This window comes from Zootoca vivipara, chromosome 6 (assembly GCF_963506605.1).
Source record: "Zootoca vivipara chromosome 6, rZooViv1.1, whole genome shotgun sequence".
NCBI lineage: Eukaryota > Metazoa > Chordata > Lepidosauria > Squamata > Lacertidae > Zootoca > Zootoca vivipara.
Window position 1 is genome coordinate 44,514,387 of NC_083281.1, and position 19,228 is coordinate 44,533,614.

The 19,228-nt window shown below is 40.4% G+C and overlaps 1 protein-coding gene across 1 annotated transcript in view; it reads left to right on the forward strand.

Annotated features, from left to right (window-relative positions):
- The window catches only part of NUP93 (nucleoporin 93), a 77,187-nt gene that overhangs the window by 16,779 nt on the left and 41,180 nt on the right, over nucleotides 1-19,228 (forward strand). The window contains exon 3 of the mRNA XM_035118338.2: nucleotides 65-182. Within this exon, the coding sequence (XP_034974229.2) occupies nucleotides 65-182 (118 nt within the window). The remainder of the gene's footprint in view (nucleotides 1-64; nucleotides 183-19,228) is intronic.

The following is a 19,228-nucleotide window of genomic DNA, read 5'->3' on the forward strand; positions in this document are numbered from 1 at the left end:
TCCAGCTATGTCACTGTGAAAGTATGTGTAATCTCATCCTCCTGCCTTTCCATGTCTCTTATAGATCAGTTCTCCTTGGGTCCAGAGGTCTTGACATCTCCCACATCTCCCAGCGGTTGGAGAGTCTTAGTGCTGTAACAACATTTGAGCCTCTAGAGCCTGTAAAGGACACAGATATACAGGTAAGAGTCTTTGTGTAATGAAGTGTGAACAGTATCAGAATTAGCAGTGAACAGTAATGGGTTACTGCCAGCTTTTGGGGGAAGCAAGTGCTTGAGTTGTACGGATTGCAACACTTTTAAGTACCAGGAGAGTTTCCCCACATTTTCCTTTCAATAGGGATATGTTATGTGAAGTTACTGGTAATTGTAAATTTCCTAGAGTTCTTTTCTTCCCTCCCCTCCTTCAGTGATGACTAACAAATGGTATGTGCATTCTACCTTCAATATCTACATGTTTCAAATATTCATGCTTTAAATATTAGGATCAAAAGTTTTAGTATGAGACAGTCAGGTTGGAAAAATGATTCTGCACATAGGTTGCTTAAACCTCCCTGAAATTGGTGTGATTTTATCAGCATGAACTATGTGCTGCATTCAAGACCCATCTTTGCAAAAAGCCACCAATTCCAGAAGGCAGAATTCTGTGTTTGCCTCCCTTGTTGCATCTGTTTTCTCTTTAGGGAAAGAGCTGTAACTCAGTGGTAGAGCTCACGCTTTGTGCCCATAAGGTCTCAAGTTCAGCCCCCAGATTCCCCAGGTAAGGGGAATCTCTGGTGAGCAGCTTCAAGTGATTGTAGGTAATACTGATGCACAATCTATTTCCAGTACAGAATTTGGGTTTTATTGTACTGAATTTGAAGTGTAAGTACAATCTGTCCTCTTTTCAACATTATTCCTTTCTTTACTGAATCAGCTGCCTCTTCATCTCCCCACCACACCGCCCCATTGTGTTGTAGTGGGTGGCACTGGCAGATTCATTAGGACTCCAGGCTTTCAAATAAAGGCAAACAGAACTGCAGCTACTACATCCTTGTAAACTTCTGTTTTCCTTTCAATCAAGGCTTTAGCAGGAATGAATGTCTATAAAATTTGTGCTTTTAATGGCTCAGTAGTATTATTTGCCCCAAGGTCTTAGCCCATCAGCCTCCCTGCCCTCTTCTGTTAATCAATTGAGTGTCTTGCTGATCTGAACTTGTTTCTTAAAACATTTTTTTTACTGTTGATTGGGTAGAGGCATGCCAAATTGCATCTTGGTTAATTATGTGAATTATTTAGCAGTAATAAACTTAGATGGCTGATACAAAAAGAGGGTAGTTTCGGAAATGGCTCCCATTAGAGTAATTGATGAGGAATCGTGTAGTAGATTCCTGTCACTTGAGAGTGGGGTGAGTTTTTTCCTGGGTGGATGAGTCTTTGTATTTTGGAGGGACTTCATTTTCTCATTTTCATATCCATTTTGAAGGCAGACAGTGTGGCACTGAAGGTAGGCATACCTTCATAGGTTACTCTTGAGCTCATGGGGTGCAGCATCCAGTGAACCACTGGGGTTCCTTAGGACCCTCCCAATATGGTTAAAAAAATAGGAGAGTCCTTAACTCTCCTAGCTTCCTTCCTGTTGCACTGCTCTGAGGAAAGGCAGGACTCAGGCTGTGCTAGAGGAACACAAAGCTCTGGTGTTGCTTCAACAACAAACAGCCTGAGCCTGAGCCCTAATTACTGAAATGAGAATACTAAATCCATTTGAAGGCCCTAACCAATCAGATACTGAAGGTTATGTCATTATATGTGTAGATCACGGAGGAGGAGCTGACCAAGAATTTAGGAGGTTGTGATCAAAATAGGATGTTCATTCCGTGATTGGAGTGGGGTCCCATCAATCAAGAAGGCATATCAGCTTGCTTAGTGTTGATCTGTAGCTGATTAACTTTTAGCTTTGTTAGGGAATAAATTTCCTTATGAATAAATTTCTATTCTTTTAATCTGTTTTTGTTGTTTTCTGGTCTTGTTTGAATCGCTGACCTGTCCCAACAGTCTTAAATCTGAGCAGTAGCTGGAGGACCACTTGCAATCAGATGTTGTAATTAAATTAGGACCAGGCCTTCAGAGAAATTCCATACTCCTAAATTTATCCTTCCACCATGACAGAAAATGGTTGGATGTTAGGTTTGTTCATAAGGTGAGGAAGAAGCCTAATTGCCTTTTCACATGATAAAGAGTGATGGACTCTTTCCACCAGTTGAAGACTTGAGAGAAAGCTGCAGCTGGTCCTACCTCCCAAGTGAATGTAAGTCACAGTGATCTTGGGCTTACATCCTTCTTTGTCTTCCTCTGGTTGTGGGTACGGGAGGAGGTTAGAAGCTTTAATTTTAATTTTCAGTTAACCACAGGTGGTTGTGATGGTTTAAACTGGATAGACTATGGTTAAACTTACCTATGGTTTGTTGAAACACGTCAACTTCAAACCGTGCTTAATGAGATTTTCTCATTTCAACAAATCATAGTGAAAATTAACCACATTGGGGGGGGGGGGTTCATATGACAGCAGTTAATTGAAAATGAAAGCAGAAGCATGTAGTTGTGCCAGAGGAAGAAGAGGGAATGCATAAGTCCAAGACTGGCTATGGCTCCACCTCATCACACTAAACCCTAGTTATAACATTATATTCTAACATAGCCTAAGGGGGGGTGGGGTGGGGGTGCAAACTCATGCCTGTTGTCTTCGCACATTATTCTTTAACTGTACTTTTAAAACATCTAAGATGTATACCTCAGAACTAGTGTGGGAAAAGCAGCCCAATGTACAGAACAAAGAGGTCCTGTTCTCAAGCAGCTGTTTTTTCTCATGCAATATTTCATTTGATTTTGTATTGACATCATTGCTACATTTCAGGTATTAGTCTGTGCTCAGTGCAATTCCCACTTAATCTGCCTGGAATTAAGGATGACACATCCCATAAATGTGAAGTGCATTTGTAATAATAGGCACAGTGATGTTTACTGGGGCTCCTTTAGTGTTACAGTGACTCCACAATCTCTTCCGCTTTTAAATCTTTGGCTTCAGAATTGCCAGTAAGATGACAGGCTTAATGGCATTATGCAAAATCTTTATACTGAGCTGTACACTTTGGGTTATTTCCCTGTGGTTAAATCCGCAAGGAATCCATTCTACTTTTTAGCTGTTCAAAAAGTACCTTTAAAAAAAACCATACGGAGTACAGGTAACTTACTTTACTTATGCGATCACAGCTTTTCACAGGTGGGTGGGGAAGGAAGGAAGGAAGGAACACTCCATTTATTTGTTCCTCCTCCCCTCCCACACCTGTGCAAAAATGTGATTGTGAGTTTAGCCAACATTGGGAAGGAAGCACAAGGACTCTGGAACCCTTGTCCCTCCTTCCCAAAGCTTAGCAAGTGCTTAGGCTTTGAGAATGTGACAGAAGGGCTCTGGGGCATTGCCAGAGCCCCCATGCTGCCTTTCTGAAGCCAGGTACACAGCCCTTCACCTTGTAATAGGTGCTTATGCCTGATATCCTCTTGCTGGTAACAATGCATGCTTTGCCACTGTCCCCAATAGTGATCCTGTTGTGGATGAGGAGGCTGGCTTAGTGCATCACTGAGACCTGGGTGTGGGAGGTGGGTGGGCTAAATTTGACTCTGGTTGCCCATGTATTGAAGCTTGCATCTGGTGTTGGGCCAAAGAGACTGGCTAGGGATGCTGTATTTGTAGCGCCCACCCTACTGCTAATCAGCCTCCCTGACTGAGCTGGCCAAGTTTGAATTGGGTGTGATGTTAGAGGAAACAAGAGATGTGCTTTAGGGTGACTTCAGCATCCACAATGAAGATGCCTCAGATCTGGCTCAGGAGTTCATTGACTTCATGGCAACCATTGGGCTGTTTCAAATGATCATCAGTCCAATGCACATAGCAGGACATACTCTTGATTTAGTCTTTGCTCTATGTGGGGAGGGTGGTGGTCTGAAAATATAGGAGTTGAGGTTTGGACTTACAGCAACAATTCTCCCTTGCAAGAATTGACAGTGCATCCTAAAAAATGTGGTCCACCCGAACATTGCTCTTTTGCCTAAAACACAGCAACATTGTTTGCTTATTAACTTACTGAATCATTCAAGGGATAAATTAAATTTTCACCTCTTGAATGTTCAGACAGATTCATTCAAAGGCAGATTTGTTCTGTTATGATCCAAACTGGTGTGTGTATTAATGCATTAGCCAGATCTTATTTAAATGCTACTCTTACTTGGTCCCAGTGTTAGCAGAAATGCCAGTTGATTGAGTTGGGGCATCAAAGAGTGCTGCTGTATTTACAGTAAAGAAATATTAAAACAAAAGAAACTGCAGGAGTGTGTGTAAAACTACCTATTGTGTAAAGATAGCATGTGCATTTGTTTCGCATTTGTTGCTGTGCTACTTTTGTCTCTGGCTCCACCCGCAACGGGCATGTGTCCCACTTAAGAAGATTACCCAGAATGGAATGCTGCCTTTGGCCTGAAAAAGACTCCACAGCTCTGCATTAGAGTTACCAGTGGTCTAATAAAATAAGAAGAAAGTGGCCAGATGGTGGGTGTGTCCCATGCTGTCTCTCATTGCCTCATATTTCTGCAATCCTTGTTGGCTGTGCAACGGGGATGGGCAAATAGCTGAGCAAGAGTGAAAGTGTTCCTTCTTTGTGAAGACTGCCCACCCCAATACTGTTGAAATGCAGCCAGGCTTTAGTGGTCTCTGAAGTGCTGGATTGTGCCTGGATTCCACACCTGTCCGAAATATAGGCTCTGGTGCGCTAATGCACTTTGTGAATATTTCATTTGGTATTCTTGGTTCAGAACGCAGCCTGTTGTTTCCAAAAGCTGTTGGAGAGATGTACTGGGTTTTGTTGTGCTGAAACCTCTGCAAAGAATAAGAGCTTTCCATTTGGGGGCAATCAGAATGTGCTGGACAGTAGTTTGCTTGCTGGCTTGCTTGCTTGTATGCTTGTGTTCTGCTCTATGTCACCAGAAACAAATGGATGAATCTTAAGGGCTGAAACCTCATACCTTCAATGCTGACTGAGGAGTCTGCTCCAGAGTATCAGTGCAAGAAGGAATACTACATGAGTGCTGGTTGCTTTTGTTTCTAATTTATAAGTTCTAAGTTGAAGATGTTCAACATTCTGCAGCAACAGCTCTTTAAACTCCATCATATGCTGTAAAATAATCATGAGATTGCTACTTACTAGACCTCAGTGGGTTAAAGAATGCTCTGTCAGAGCAAATGCTATATCGTTTCAGAAACAGATGAGACATCTCTTTTCCTTATTCCTTTTACGAAATGTTGCATGGGTGTATTCATTTTGGCTTGGGTAGAATACGGATTATGAAGTTGGCATGTTTTTGTAAAATGAAAAAAAAGGTAATGGACCCCTGACAGTTAAGTCCACTCGCAGAGAACTCTGGGGTTGCTGCACTCATCTTGGACCGGAACCAGAGCAGCGCATGGAAACGCCGTTTACCTTCCCGCCGGAGTGGTACCAATTTATCTACTTGCACTTTTTGGCGTGCTTTTGAACTGCTAGGTCGCAGGAGCTGAGTCTGAGCAACGGGAGCTCACCCTGTCATGGGAATTCAAACTGCCGACCTTCTGATCAGCAAGCCCAAGAGGCTCAGTGGTTTAGACCACTGCGCCACCCGCGTCCCTTGCAAAATGTAGATAAAACTAAATACATTGTGGCCAAGTTTGGATATAGCATGAAATGATAGTTTGTAACAGCAGCAAGAGCATCCAGTCTCCTCCTTTTGGCTGAGCTCTCAACCATACCATTGTGCCCGTTGTACACATAAATGAGTAATTTTAAGGGGAACTCCCCATTGCCCTACTTTACTTCCCTTGATCTGGACACTAGACTTCTGTTGATGCAACCTAGAGTAGCATTCACTTTTTTTGCTGCTGTATCACACTGTTGACTCATATTGAGCTTGAGGGTCTACTAAGACCCCTAAATCATTTCTACACATACTACTGGCAAGCTAAATGTCCCCATTATATTTGTGCAGCTGGTTCTTCCTACCTAAGTGCAGAGCATTACATTTGTCCCTATTAAAATTCATTTTTTTAGTTTGGACCCAGTTCTCCAATCTGTTAAGGTCATAGTGAATCCCAATTCTGTATTCTGCAGCATTAGCTACCCCTCCCAGTTTCATGTCACCTGCAAATTTGATGTGCATCCCTTCAATACCTTTATCCAAGTTGTTTATAAAGATGCTGAACAACTACAGGCCCCGGACAGAACCCTATGGCACCCCTCTTACCACTTTTCCCCACAATAACGAGGAACTGTTAGTGAACACTCTTTGGGTGTGAGACATGATGTTGCAACACAACCACATGTCTTGTGCAAGCAGTATCCCATCCGGGCTTGCAATTTTCCAGACACCATAACAGCTGGGGTGGCAAAATGTTTTTGTACTACACACCTGGAAAAAAGAGAGGTTTTACTAAGAGTCGACCTGTTGAAATTACTAGACATTGTTAACTTAGGCCTCCTAATTTCAGTGGATCTACTCTGAGTAGAATGTAGTTGGCTACAACCCACAGCTCCATGTTTTTATTTCCATATTATCTTAATGGGAGGAGGTTGTAGGGCTGATGAAAGTACCAGATGCTCTCAGGGCTGTGTTTGAACCTCAATCAGCCTTCACCAGTTGTTGACAGGGGCTGATGAGAGTTGTAGTGCAACACTTTTGGAGGGCAGAGTGGTAACTGTTGAACTAAATACCTAAGCAGTTTGTCTTTCTTTTTTTGTCTATTTGCTGATCTGCCATTTTTATTTACAGTTTAAAGTGCTGCATTTTATAAAATTTTATACCTTGGGATGAAAACAGGATATAGGATAAAAAATTTCTCTGCAGTACTAAAATACTGCATGGGCCAGGAAGTTAAATCTGTTTTGATAGCTGTGATAACAAGTTGGGTTTCATTCCTACCTTAAGATTTCAGCTATTGTACTTACAGCTGAGGTTAGGCTTTTACTGGAGAGTGAGTTTCAAAGGGTGTATCACATATTTACGGTAATATTGAAGCATTGATTGTTGACTTATATGTAGACATTAATACAGAATTATTTCCTTACTTGGTGCCTTGGAACGTCCATTAAGCTTTTGGCTTTGGGCCAGGATAGGTTGCAGTTCTGCAGTTTATAATGCATGTTGGCCATCTGTCCTTAGAGTACTAATGTGAGTTTAATTTTAAAAGCACATGAAGTTTCTTTTGTTTTAATATTTATTATCTTGCCAGTACTAGGAAGGATGGCTCTTTAATGCACATTACTCAGGTTTGTCTTATTTAAAAAAGCATAGTATAGAAAAGACATGAAGATCATTATGTTTTGTGTATTGTATTGTCTTGTCATTTCAGTCTGGTCACATCACATCTTGGGATTACCTTTAGAAGTAGCACTGTTCATTTGGGATGTGGTAAATATGTAAACAAATAAATGAGATATATTTTTTGTAAGAAGCCTGAATGCTTCAGCTTCTTGAATTGATGGTGGTTTGGGGATGGTTGGTGATGATATGATTGGAAACAGAACTTTGATTTCTTTTCTAAAATAATTGTGGAAGTATTTTGCCTTATAGTTAAAAAAGGTTCCCTTGCTTTCTGTGCGGAGCATCTCTCTGGATTTTTGTGGATGTTTTTAGCCAGCAGGTCCAGATCAGAGTTCATCCACGGTGCTTAGTGACAACCCCATTAGAACACAATATAGACAAGACTTGCTAGCTCAAGTGGGAGTGAATTTACATAAGTAATGTTTAAGCTGCCCCTGATGAGGAGGTGCTGGTGATCTTGTGGACAAAGTGAAATCCAGGACAGCAATGTCTTGGCTTATCTTCTCCACTACTCTTGAGTGACTGCATATTTTTAGTATCAACAATGGCAGTGGAGGCCCTGTTGGTGGTGACACCACTGTTGTGTGCTGCCTTGCCAGTACTGGGTAATTGAAAGACATTTTTTCTGGCATCTTTGACATTATTAGTTAATTGTAGGGCATTTGGTTTGTTTTAAAGGGTTTGTATTGCTTTTATTGCTTTGTTGTCTGCTGTCCCAGGCTCTCTTGGGAGGAAGGGTGGATGAAAAGCAAATAAACAACAACAACAAGCAATGATAATAAAAATAAGAATTAGTTGTATTTTTGATTTTGTAACAAGGTAATCTCTCACAATGTGTAAGCTAGATTACTCTCATTTTGTTGTATCAATATGTATATACTATAGAATACTTTGTTACATTGGGTAGTTTAAGGCTGATTTTGTATGAACATTAGAAAATTATATATATATATATATATATATATATATATATATATATATATATATATATATATATATTGCAGTTAGTATTTATGCTAACAAAAAAGGCATGTAAACACATGGTTTTTCAGCTATTAAGCAGGTGTGATTAATAAGGTCTGCATATTGCTCTATTGATCATATTGTATCATATTATGTGCCAACATACTTCAGCACAGCCAGAAAGAGGGCATTACCATATAGCATTTTAATTTATGCAGTGACAATGACTATTTATAGGCTTAAATAATTACAATGCCAATTTGGGTCACTCTGCTCTACTTCTTTAGTTACTTGCTGCTGCAAGAGATAATACCCTGTTTCTCATATTTTAAGGCATCCCCATAAAATAAGCCATAGCAGGATTTTTAAGCATTCGAGGAATATAAGCCATACCCCGAAAATAAGACATAGTGATAGGAGCAGCAGCAATGCCGGCCGCGGCAGGAGGAGGAGGAAAAAAATAAGACATCCCTTGAAAATAAGCCATAGTGTGTTTTTTTGAGGAAAAAATAAATATAAGACATGTCTTATAATATGAGAAACACGGTAAACTATCTGCAGGAGGGTGAATTAATAGGTGTCTCGGTAGACCTGAAAGGGCAAGAATTTGATTGCATTCTTTAAACCCTTTTTCTAATTAAAAACATTTTCTATTACAGAGGTGGGCATTCTATCTTAACCCTTGGGTGTAACCCTCTCCCCCTCCCCTTTATTTGAATTGGGGCAGGCCGTATCTGTTGTGAATCGTAGGTTTCTAAGCAGGTAGTTTTCACATTTTCATCATGGATGTAGTGGTTAGCATGGAAAAAATAAATGCCAACTATGAGTCATACAGTTTCAGGGCCAGGCTTGAGTGATGTAAGGTTGTATCTAAATCTACTTTTGGCATGATCGTTCTCCAGCTCAGGACTATTGTCAATGTTATTTCCTGGTTGTTCTGCTGCAATTAAAGCCAGAATCCCTTTGTTCATGCCATGTAGCATTTCATAGAGACAAAAGGGTCAGAGCTGGGGTCAGGTAACAGGGAGGAGGAGGAGAATATATCCCAGGGTGCACATGGCTTGTACCAGGCCCCAATCCACTGAAATGATTTAGGTTATGGTGCCATTTGCCATCATTACACTGGAGATCTTGATCGTCAAAGTGGTGGAACCTAGACCTGGTGGGGCACCTAGGAGGTCACAGATGCCTTGGTCCCCATCTTCCTCCCTTGAAAAAGGAGCAGTAGACACTTAAGCAGTATAGTTGTACAAGTACTTAGCACCTAAAGTGTTACCTTCGCATCTGAGAACAAAAGATGGTGTGAGATGTTAGTTTAACCTCTGAGAGTGCTGAAACTCATTTCATTTAATATCTTGGAAGCTATAGATGTAAAATTTCCCAAAAAGTTGAAGCCATGAGAAAAAAATGGCTGTTTTTTCCTGGGTGGGATATGGGGGAAACTATTTTTCACCCCATTTACAGTGATTTAAGACCATTTCTCAATGTACTCACCAGGTGCATTCACATTCTGCTATAGACAGACAAATCTATTGATTTTGTTGTGTCTCGTTTTTTCATTTTACAGTCTTCAGTTCCGTTCACCACCTTCCTTCATCACTTTGTAATTTAAAAATAATAATGAGTTTTGCAACAATGTAGTACATGTTTCTCTTAATGTACCCACCTAGGTATGGATTTTAACCATTTTACCCAATATGCACCTTTTTGCATGAACAGTGTTTGAAAGATACACAACAGTGTATTGTAAGATTATGAGAAGGATGCATTTCAAAAGACTGCTGTGTTTTAGTTTATGTATTGTTTTGGGAAGTGTGAATTAAACCAAATTTATCCTCCAGGCCTACATTCTACAATGTTAGGGTATAACTTTCAATAATTTGGAGCAGCCCTTTCTTGGGACCATTTGTGGGGTGAAATGGCCCTAAGAGAAAGAGAAATCGCTGGATTTAATTGCTTTCTGCATGGTTAGTGCAGAAGGATTACAATTACTGGTAGCTTGAAGCTTTATTTCCACTGAAGTGAATGCATTGTTGGACTGTATTGAAGAGATTTTTCTCAATCTCTAGTAGTGGATTAAGACCATTAATTACCAAGTGCTTGCTATGAGTCAGTAAAATGGAAAGGTGGGTGCCTGTCCTTTCCGTGTGTGTGTGTGTGTGTGTGTGTGTGTGTATACATACACACTCAACCACACCCATAATGACTCCTGCTGCTTTCTTGCTGGCTCTACCTGGCAAGTAATTTGTGGTCAGCACCAAGGCAGTTCTTTCTAACCCCATTTGTCAGGCTCTCCTTTGCTTCCCTTTGTTAATCAGGCTGCCAGTGAGATGTGCTTGCAGCTGCCTATAATTATTAGATTTGGTAAAGCTGACTTTTAAAAGCAGAAGGGAGGTGGGGGGAGGATCTGAAAAATGGCTACAAACTTTAACCAGTCCTCTGAAAGCAGCTGTTAAGATTTTGTTTTAAAGCCGACAAGATCAAATTAGCTGTCTAAAGGTCAGTGCAGTCATTTAAATTCATATTAAAGTAGAGTAATATTCATTTGTGCTGACTTGTCCTACAGTTGGAGGGTGGTAGTATATCCGTTCTCTTTTTCTAGGAAGAGAACTCAAGGCACATTATTAAAGCAGACAGTTGGTGCACCTTTTAGGGGGCTTGGAACTAAGAACTGGGACCAGAGGCATGGGGAGGTTAGGTTGGTTTTGGGTTTAGTATTTTCAACCCAATATTACTGTTTCTCTGAAAATAAGACCTACCCATAAAATAAGCTGTAGCAGGATTTCTAAGTATTTGTGCAATATAAGCCATACCACGAAAATAAGACATAGTGATAGGCGCAGTTCTGGAGGCCGCCAAGTAAGAGGCTAGGCTGGACATGTAATAAAAATAAGACATCCCATGAAAATATGCCACCGTGTGGTTTTTTTAAAAGGGAAAATAAATATAAGACGGTGTCTTATTTTTGGAGAAACACGGTAGAGATGTAAAATTTCCAGAAATTTTGAAGCTCGGAAAAAAACCTGGGTTTTTCCCGGGTTTTTTCAGGGGGGGGGGCGACGGATTTTTTTGGGGAAATGCTACATTAGCACTTCTTTTTTCTTTTCCAGATTGAAAGTCATTCTGTTACTTTAGATAAAATATAACTATGGATAATTTTAATGGGCATAAAATTATCACAACTAGCATATTAAAAATATAGTTATCCATACAGGAACTGAAATTTAACTTGTCATTCATCACTGTTTGCTATGCAACATGCTTACTCCACCTCCCATGTTTTGCCCATGAGACCTTATGTATTTCCTCACACTGATGTGTGTGGTCTGTTAACCACTTTAGCTACTACTATATGCTTAAATTAGTTTATTTCACTTTTTAAAGACTGTTTTACAGCATTTAATGTTTAGAATTTTTTCATTTCTTTTTTTCTTTCATAACACTTCTCGGATTGCCACAACAACACATATACTTTCAGGCCCTTTTTGTTGCTCTATATTTCTTCCAGTGCTTTGAGGCCTAGTGAAGAGGAACAGAACCAATGCATACCACACATATGCAAAAACAAAGCTGAAACCTTTTTCTTTTCTGGTGACAACAGCACCTCCTAAAGGAAGAAATGTATCTTGTTTTTTGCATTGGAGAGTTCAGTTTGTAACCTAGGACTTGCTTGTCTTCACAGAAATTAGAATAATCTGATACCATACATATTTTTAAAAAATGATTTATAAAATATTTGAACCCCTTATCTTAAAATATTTTATTCATCATGTTAAAATAAAACATTCCATAATCTATTTTTTATTTTTTCCAATTTTTCAGGAAAAAAAAAAGGCTTCAGGGAAAAAACGGGGGGGGGGGGAACGACGGTTTTTTTCCAAACTTTTCCGTCTCCCCCCCACCCCGGGCCTTCACATCTCTACCCAATATATCCAAATGTTTGCTCAAAGCAGTGGTGGGGACCCTGTGGCCCTCTCAATATTGTTGGACTACAACTCTCATCAGCCTTAGCCAGGATGTCCAGTGGGCAGGGAAGAGAGGAGTTGTAATCTAGGAATAGCTGGAGGGCCACAGATTTCCTGTCTTAAGTGCAGGTGTTATAAATGGCAGGGTGGATAAAAATCAATGATTTTTTTAAAAAAATTAAAAAAATCGGATTTTTTGATTTAAATCGGATTTTTTTGATTTAAATCGATTTTTTTTATTTAAATCGGATTTTTTTAAAATAAAATGCTTTTTGAGCATTTATTACCATCCATATATTACCATCCAAAGGTTATTCCATCATGAAATAAAGATTAGTTTTTTAATTATGTAGAATAAGGTTGTATATGTTTAATTTTGGGGGTAAATAAATTCCATTAATCCATTCACAATGTCATGCTCTTCCAGAGGTTTTTGTAAGATTATTGGGCAGTTTCTCTGCCTACAATATATTATCACAGATGCTTGGTTTACTTTTGCAGTTCACAAAACTGAATTTGACTCAACAGAGATCACATGCCTCTTCTTCACAGCAAAAATGTTATAACATGAACAGAGTTGAGAAAAAGACCTTAATCCTATTGTTCTACAAACCTATGAATACAGAAACAACCCCTTCAGTGCTAAGTTTCAAGAAGTTCAGTGAATAGAATAGAAACAATATTTTTCTGATTGTTTGGAGTGGACAGTATTTTAAGTTTTTTATGTGTAGGCTGGGCTGACAGTCTAAGTTTCTTAAAATATATATATATTGTTTTTGTTTAGCCAAATTAGTTAACAAACATGGATGTTTGTTTAAGCAAATAACATATGCTGTAATGTTATTGTTTCAGTTGAATAAATCTATTTAAATTGTTATTATTAAGGTAATGATTATTTTTTCTCCTTCCTAAGTACAACAGTAAAGTTGTCCAAATATGAATGATTAACCTATTAAACTGGGGCTAAAAAACTAATATGAAAAGTTGTTATTCTAAAAATCTTCATCTACTTGCATATTAAAGGTATACCAGCAAGAATTTGTCTTTATGTAGAAAACTATGATTTAAATCAAGCCTTACTGACTAGTGATTTAAATCGTGATTTAAATCGTGATTTAAATCAGTTTGATTTAAATCAAATCCACCCTGATAAATGGGTTCTTTTTGACATTATTAAAGACCACAAGATTAGGCTAACAGAAGCAGTTGGTGGTGCTGCTTATATGCTTTGGACATCTTGGGAATTTCACATCTCTGGAGATTCTGTTCCTAGACAGGGTGCTGATAATAAAAATGCTGTTAACTCACAAGTGGTATATGTATGTGAATGAGAGGGAGAGAGGGAGTTAAAAAAGCATTGGCTTACCATGGCGAAAGCCTCAATCTAAAGTTGTATTCTGTTTGAACAGTCTTGACCGAGAGCCATTTTAATGTAGCTTTCATTTGACTTTTACAGGGCAGTGCCTTGTAACATGAGGGATTTCAGTTTGGCTTGCCTCTGCTCTTGCAGTTGTCTGGTGGAAAGAAGTTGGTCAGGTTAGGATTCTGAATTAAAAACCCAGAGTTGTGTGTTTGTGTTTGTCTTTGTACATGATTTGCAGAAGGATTAAGAAGCAGTGCAAACCATAAGACTTGCTGCTTGATTGTACCCACTCCTGTAGCTGTTGCAACCCAAGCAGAGACTTCTACTGCAGCATCCTGTGCAAGGAAAGCTGAGCAGACCATACCTTGCTTCCTTCTGGAATCAGATGAGCACCACTTCTCCTGTTTCACTTTTTGCCGGTGTTGGGAGCTCTGAGCCTCTGTGGCACAAGGAAATTTCCCCTCCCTACAAATAAAAGAAGAAGAAGCTTCTTTAGCTGGGAAAGGAGTAGGGGCGGAACTGCCTGCTTGCATGGGAGGAGGAGTCAGAGCCCTTGACCCTGTGGGATCAAGCCCTTAGTCCTCCTTGGCCCTTACCATAGTTGCACTTTGTCAAACCTTAACTTTGAGCTGATGTTTTTAAAATGATTCTTGTTTTTCTTTGTTGGTGCAGAGGCTGAAAAGGTTTTGAATATTCACTGCACTTCTTTATTTGGGAAGAAAACCCCTCCCCACACAAAGAGGCCAACAAATTCCTCTTAGACCAAATGTTCAACAATGCAGTCCTTTGGATAATGGAGACTTGTTACTCTTTGTTTGATTACATCTCAATTATCACTTCATGGCAAGAGTGCAATTAATACCCTAGGTTGTTTGTTAAAAAACTCCTAATTAAAACCGATTCCTGCCTTTTCCTTGTGTGTGTATAAAAGCCAGCATTCTGTCAGGCTGATGAACTGTGAGTGAGCTCTCCTTTCAGCCAGGCAAAAGACACCATTAATTGGTGAGTGGGATTTTCATGGCAGAATCAGCACATCCCGTCTGAGTGCCAATCCTGACTGCCACTTAAAGGAGGAAACTCCCCACCTTCCCTCCCAGACCGCTGCGGGAAGGGTATCACTCTCTGCTGTATAGGACATGTCTACACTGCAGTCCACTGCGCCACACGCTTGCAAGGCAGTGGTTTGCAGAACTGTCATCGCCTTTAGACCTGATCGTTATCCCTTGTAACTTCTGCCAAATTCAGAGGGAAAATGCTCCATTCTGTTTATGCAGCAGTGGGGCTAAGCTTTGCCAGCAAAGTTTGGCTTTAGGCATCAGTGCTGGTGGCTGCTTGAGATTTTTTTTTCGGGGGGGGGGGAATTCCTTCTAGTAGCACCTTAGAGACCAAGTAAGTTTGTCATTGGTATGAGCTTTCGTGTACATGCACACTTCTTCAGATACCAGATTTTTTGGTTTGGTTTGGTTTTTCTGCTGCCTGCTAGATTAAGGATTGAGACAACCCTGCAAATCAAGTGCATAAAAATTTCTATCTCACATTATTTTTTATTTTTGTTTTAGTCTGCTTGACCATACATAATTCATTTATTCATTCTTTCATTTGAATGTACCACTCTGATTGTATGTACAGTTGCTTGTCCTGAGATGTGTTGTGTTTTACAGTAGCCATGTTTGTACATAATAATGCTAATATATAAAGCACGTTTTGTACGCCATATTGTAAATATGTTGCAAGCTAGTGCTCTTAGCTCAAATATTTTCACTTTTGGCCCCATTTGCACAAGTAGGTAAAGAAGCATGATGTCTGAATCTAGGTCGGGACACCATAAGAAGCTCTTCATTTTATTATTTACTAGCTGGCCCTGCACGCATTGCTGTGCGTTAGTCTGTGAGATGGAGGGTAATAGCCCCCCTTCAGATCCCCCTGAGCCTCAAAGTTCCCCTGAGCTAAGGCGAGATACTGTGGAGAGGGCAAGTTTCATCCCTGTGTCTCCCCTCACCCTGTTGTGACTCATTACCTATCCCTGTGCTCTATTCGGGGGCCCATCCCCCCCAGGCAGGCCCCTACCTCCACTTGGCAATGTTGGGCCTTGTTGCTGCAAAAGGCCTGTTTTCAGTTCTGCTGAGGTCTTCAATACCTCTGCCGGATGGATGGATGTGAGTGGTGGATCTCGTGGTGGAGGCAGGGTTTGTGGGTGTGGTGTAGATTTCACAGGAAGGGAGGGGGTGTACTGTGGGAGGAAAGGCACTTGAGGGTGCTGTTTTACTTTGTTGAAAAAGAGGTCTGTACCTGCGCAGGTGTGAGTTCTGAGGGATTTTTTTTCCTAGGAACACTCGGGATCATTGTGTCAAAATTTCAGGACGATCGGTCAAGTGGTTATGGAGAAAAGTGGAGCCCACACTTTCACAATTTTTACATTTTTATCTATATAGATTTATTATTCATTTCATTTCCCTACTACTTTATATTTTTAAGAAAGCAGTTTACAGCCTGCCCTAAAACATCAAATAAAAACAATCCAAAATAAAATATTACAGAAGAAAGTCAAATATAAAGTATACATTCAAATCAATATTATCTGAAAGATTTCAAAATAAAACATTGCAAAGGAAGTCAATTGCAGAATGCACATTTAACGCAGCAAAGTTAACAAAAATATCTTAATATTTCAAAAGAAAACATTGCTAAACGAGGCAAATATAAAATGCACATTTAAAATATAATTAGCAAGAGAATAAAATAATTTATTAAGCATAGAACGACTATTAGAACATACCTACTACTGTTGCTGCCAGTGGTGGTTCATGGCAGGTGGCAGCTGTGGAAGCTCAGTCACTTGAGTCTGCAAACATGGCCAATGACCCTTTTGTAGCTGGAGTCAGTCAGGGCTTCACCCAGGGTAGGAGGGAAAAGGCCTGCAAGTAAGGGAACAGGTCTTCCAGGACTCACAGCCAGGATATCATGGTTGGAATATCCACTTGTATAGTGGGAATGTTTTCACAGCTTATGAAACCAAGCTCTTTGCCTTCAGTTATCTACAGAAAGTTGTATAATTGTTTATTTCTTAGATGGGAGGACATTCCACAAGGTGGGCACCACTCCCAACAAGGCCTTCTGCTTGGTTCCCTGTAACTTCACTTCTCACAATGAGAGAACTGCCAGAAGGCCCTCAGAACTGGACTTTAGTGTCCAGGCTGAACGATGAGGGTAGAGATGCTCCTTCAGGTATACAGGGCTGAAGCTGTTTGGTGCTTTAATGGTCAACACCAACACTTTGAATTGTACTCAGAAACGCACTGGGAACCAATGTAGGGGGTGTTATATGGTCTCTGGTGGCTGCTCCCAGTCACCAGTCTGGTGGTCACATTCTGGGTTAATTGTAGTTTCCGAGTCACCTTCAAAGGTAACCCCACGTAGAGTGTATTGACCTGTGCCACCATGGACAGCTGAGAGTTCAGAAAGACCCCAAGGCTGTGCACTTGGTTCTTTAGGGGTACACTTACCCCATTCAGGACCAGGAAGTCCCCCCCACCTGCCCACCCCCTGTCCCTCAGAAACAGTGCTTCTATCTTGTCGAGATTCAACCTCAATCCAACCTCTAACCACATCCAGACCCTCACACAGGACGTTCACTGTCTTCACTAGTTGTGATTTAAATGAAAGATAGAGCTGAGTATCATTTGCATACTGGTGAACACTCAGCCCTATCTCCCTGATGATCTCTCCCAGTGGTTTCATATAGAAATAACCGTTGGTCTGTCAAGTTGTTTGCTGTTTATTCTGAATGGTGGTAGTTCTCCAAGGTCTCGGGAGGAGGAAACTCCTGACCCTGGTATATGAAATATTTTAACTGGATTGGCCAGGGTTTGAACTTGGGACCTTCTGCATTCAAATCATGTGCTCTGCCTCTAATAGGCAGTGCTCATCCCATGGAGTTCATTTAATTTTAGTCTACTGTATTTGCTTATTCATAGGGGCCTCTTTTCCATCTCCACTTCCCATCTGCCCCGAGTACCCTGTGCTTACTTTTACCCCAGCACCTGACCTGTGAGCAACACACATGGTCACCTCTCCTTTTCTTTTCCTGGCCCCAGCAGTCCTGTGGCCTTGAGGAAAATCAGAATAAATTATGCAGAAAATACGGATTTGCTTTGTTTGCATAGTGGATTTGGTTACAGAATTTGGTGTTGTGTTTATTGCATATAGAAACTAGATCACCCCCCTTTTGTTCAGGGTATCTGCAGTCCTGCATATGAATTGCAAAAAAATGTGCCACTGTAGAAGACTTGTGCGCTAATTGAACCCCTTAATTGAACACTTGAGTTAGATCTTTTTAAAGCAAATGGTCCTCTTCCTGTCTCTGTTTCACCTGAAACTAGACAGCTTTTCCTGAAATGGCATCTAGTTGGATTCCCCTTTTGAGAATCTCTGTGTAAGAGATACCCAACTCTCACCCCTGAGACTGCTGGTACAAGGTTCCAGCTTCTGAGTACAGCATCTGTTTGATCTGAAACAAGGAGGGTTTGGTTTCTTGCAGTGATAAAGGAACTGCTCCCCTAGGGTTGTTCCTTGTCGCAGCAAAGTGAGCCAGCATTCAGGTGTTGCTAATTTCAAAGGACAAAAGTGCAGCCATAAAGAGCATAGCTGCCAAGTTTTCCCTTTTCTCGCGAGGAAGCCTATTCAGCATAAGGGAAAATCCCTTTAAAAAAGGGGTAACTTGGCAGCTATGATAAAGAGGCCACTTGAAATGCCCGAATTACTAAGCACATATTGTAACTTTATGGCAACTAGGAAACATAACATTTATAATTCTGTATTGCACTTAACTTCACAAGGCTTTTTCTACTGTTTGCCATTCATGAAGCCTTGCCAGTTGTTGAAATCCACCCCAGTATCTCATAATTCAGTTCCAAAGTGGAAGCCAGACACTCAGTCTGAAAGTCAGGTTTTAAATTGGTCCCTGGCTTGTGTGCTCTTCTCTCTCTCTCTCTCTCTCTCTCTCTCTCTCTCTCTCTCTCTCTCTCTCTCTCTCTCTCCCGCTTAGGTGATAGTACAGTATGATATTCTATTTCTCCCCCTTTCCTTCAAACACATACTCTCTTCTACAAAACTGCAACTGAGAGGGAATCGGTCACTCAAAACCACAAGCCTGCAGCCTAGCTGGAATTTGAACTTGGTTATCCAAGTTTGCCGTTATTCCTGCTGAACTATACTATAATTCATTCTTTTCTTAAATGGTATGATTGTGGAAAAAGAACAAATCTTTAGGACACTTTAACATCTGCCTTCCAATGGAGATTGCTCCCTGGTGGCTTATTTCTCCCATCCACACTAACTTCATTTCATTAATAGGGCACAATTTAAGATGCTAGTTTTGACCCACAAAGCCCAAAATGGTTTTGGACCCTTCAAGGAGTGGCTTCCTGCCTATCTCCAACTTGATTTTCTTCATCTGATAGAGCCCTCATTAAATATACAATATGTTGGACAAATTCAAAACCACATAGAGATGTTTTCTGTGGGTGAACATATGTGAGGACTACATTAGGAGTATA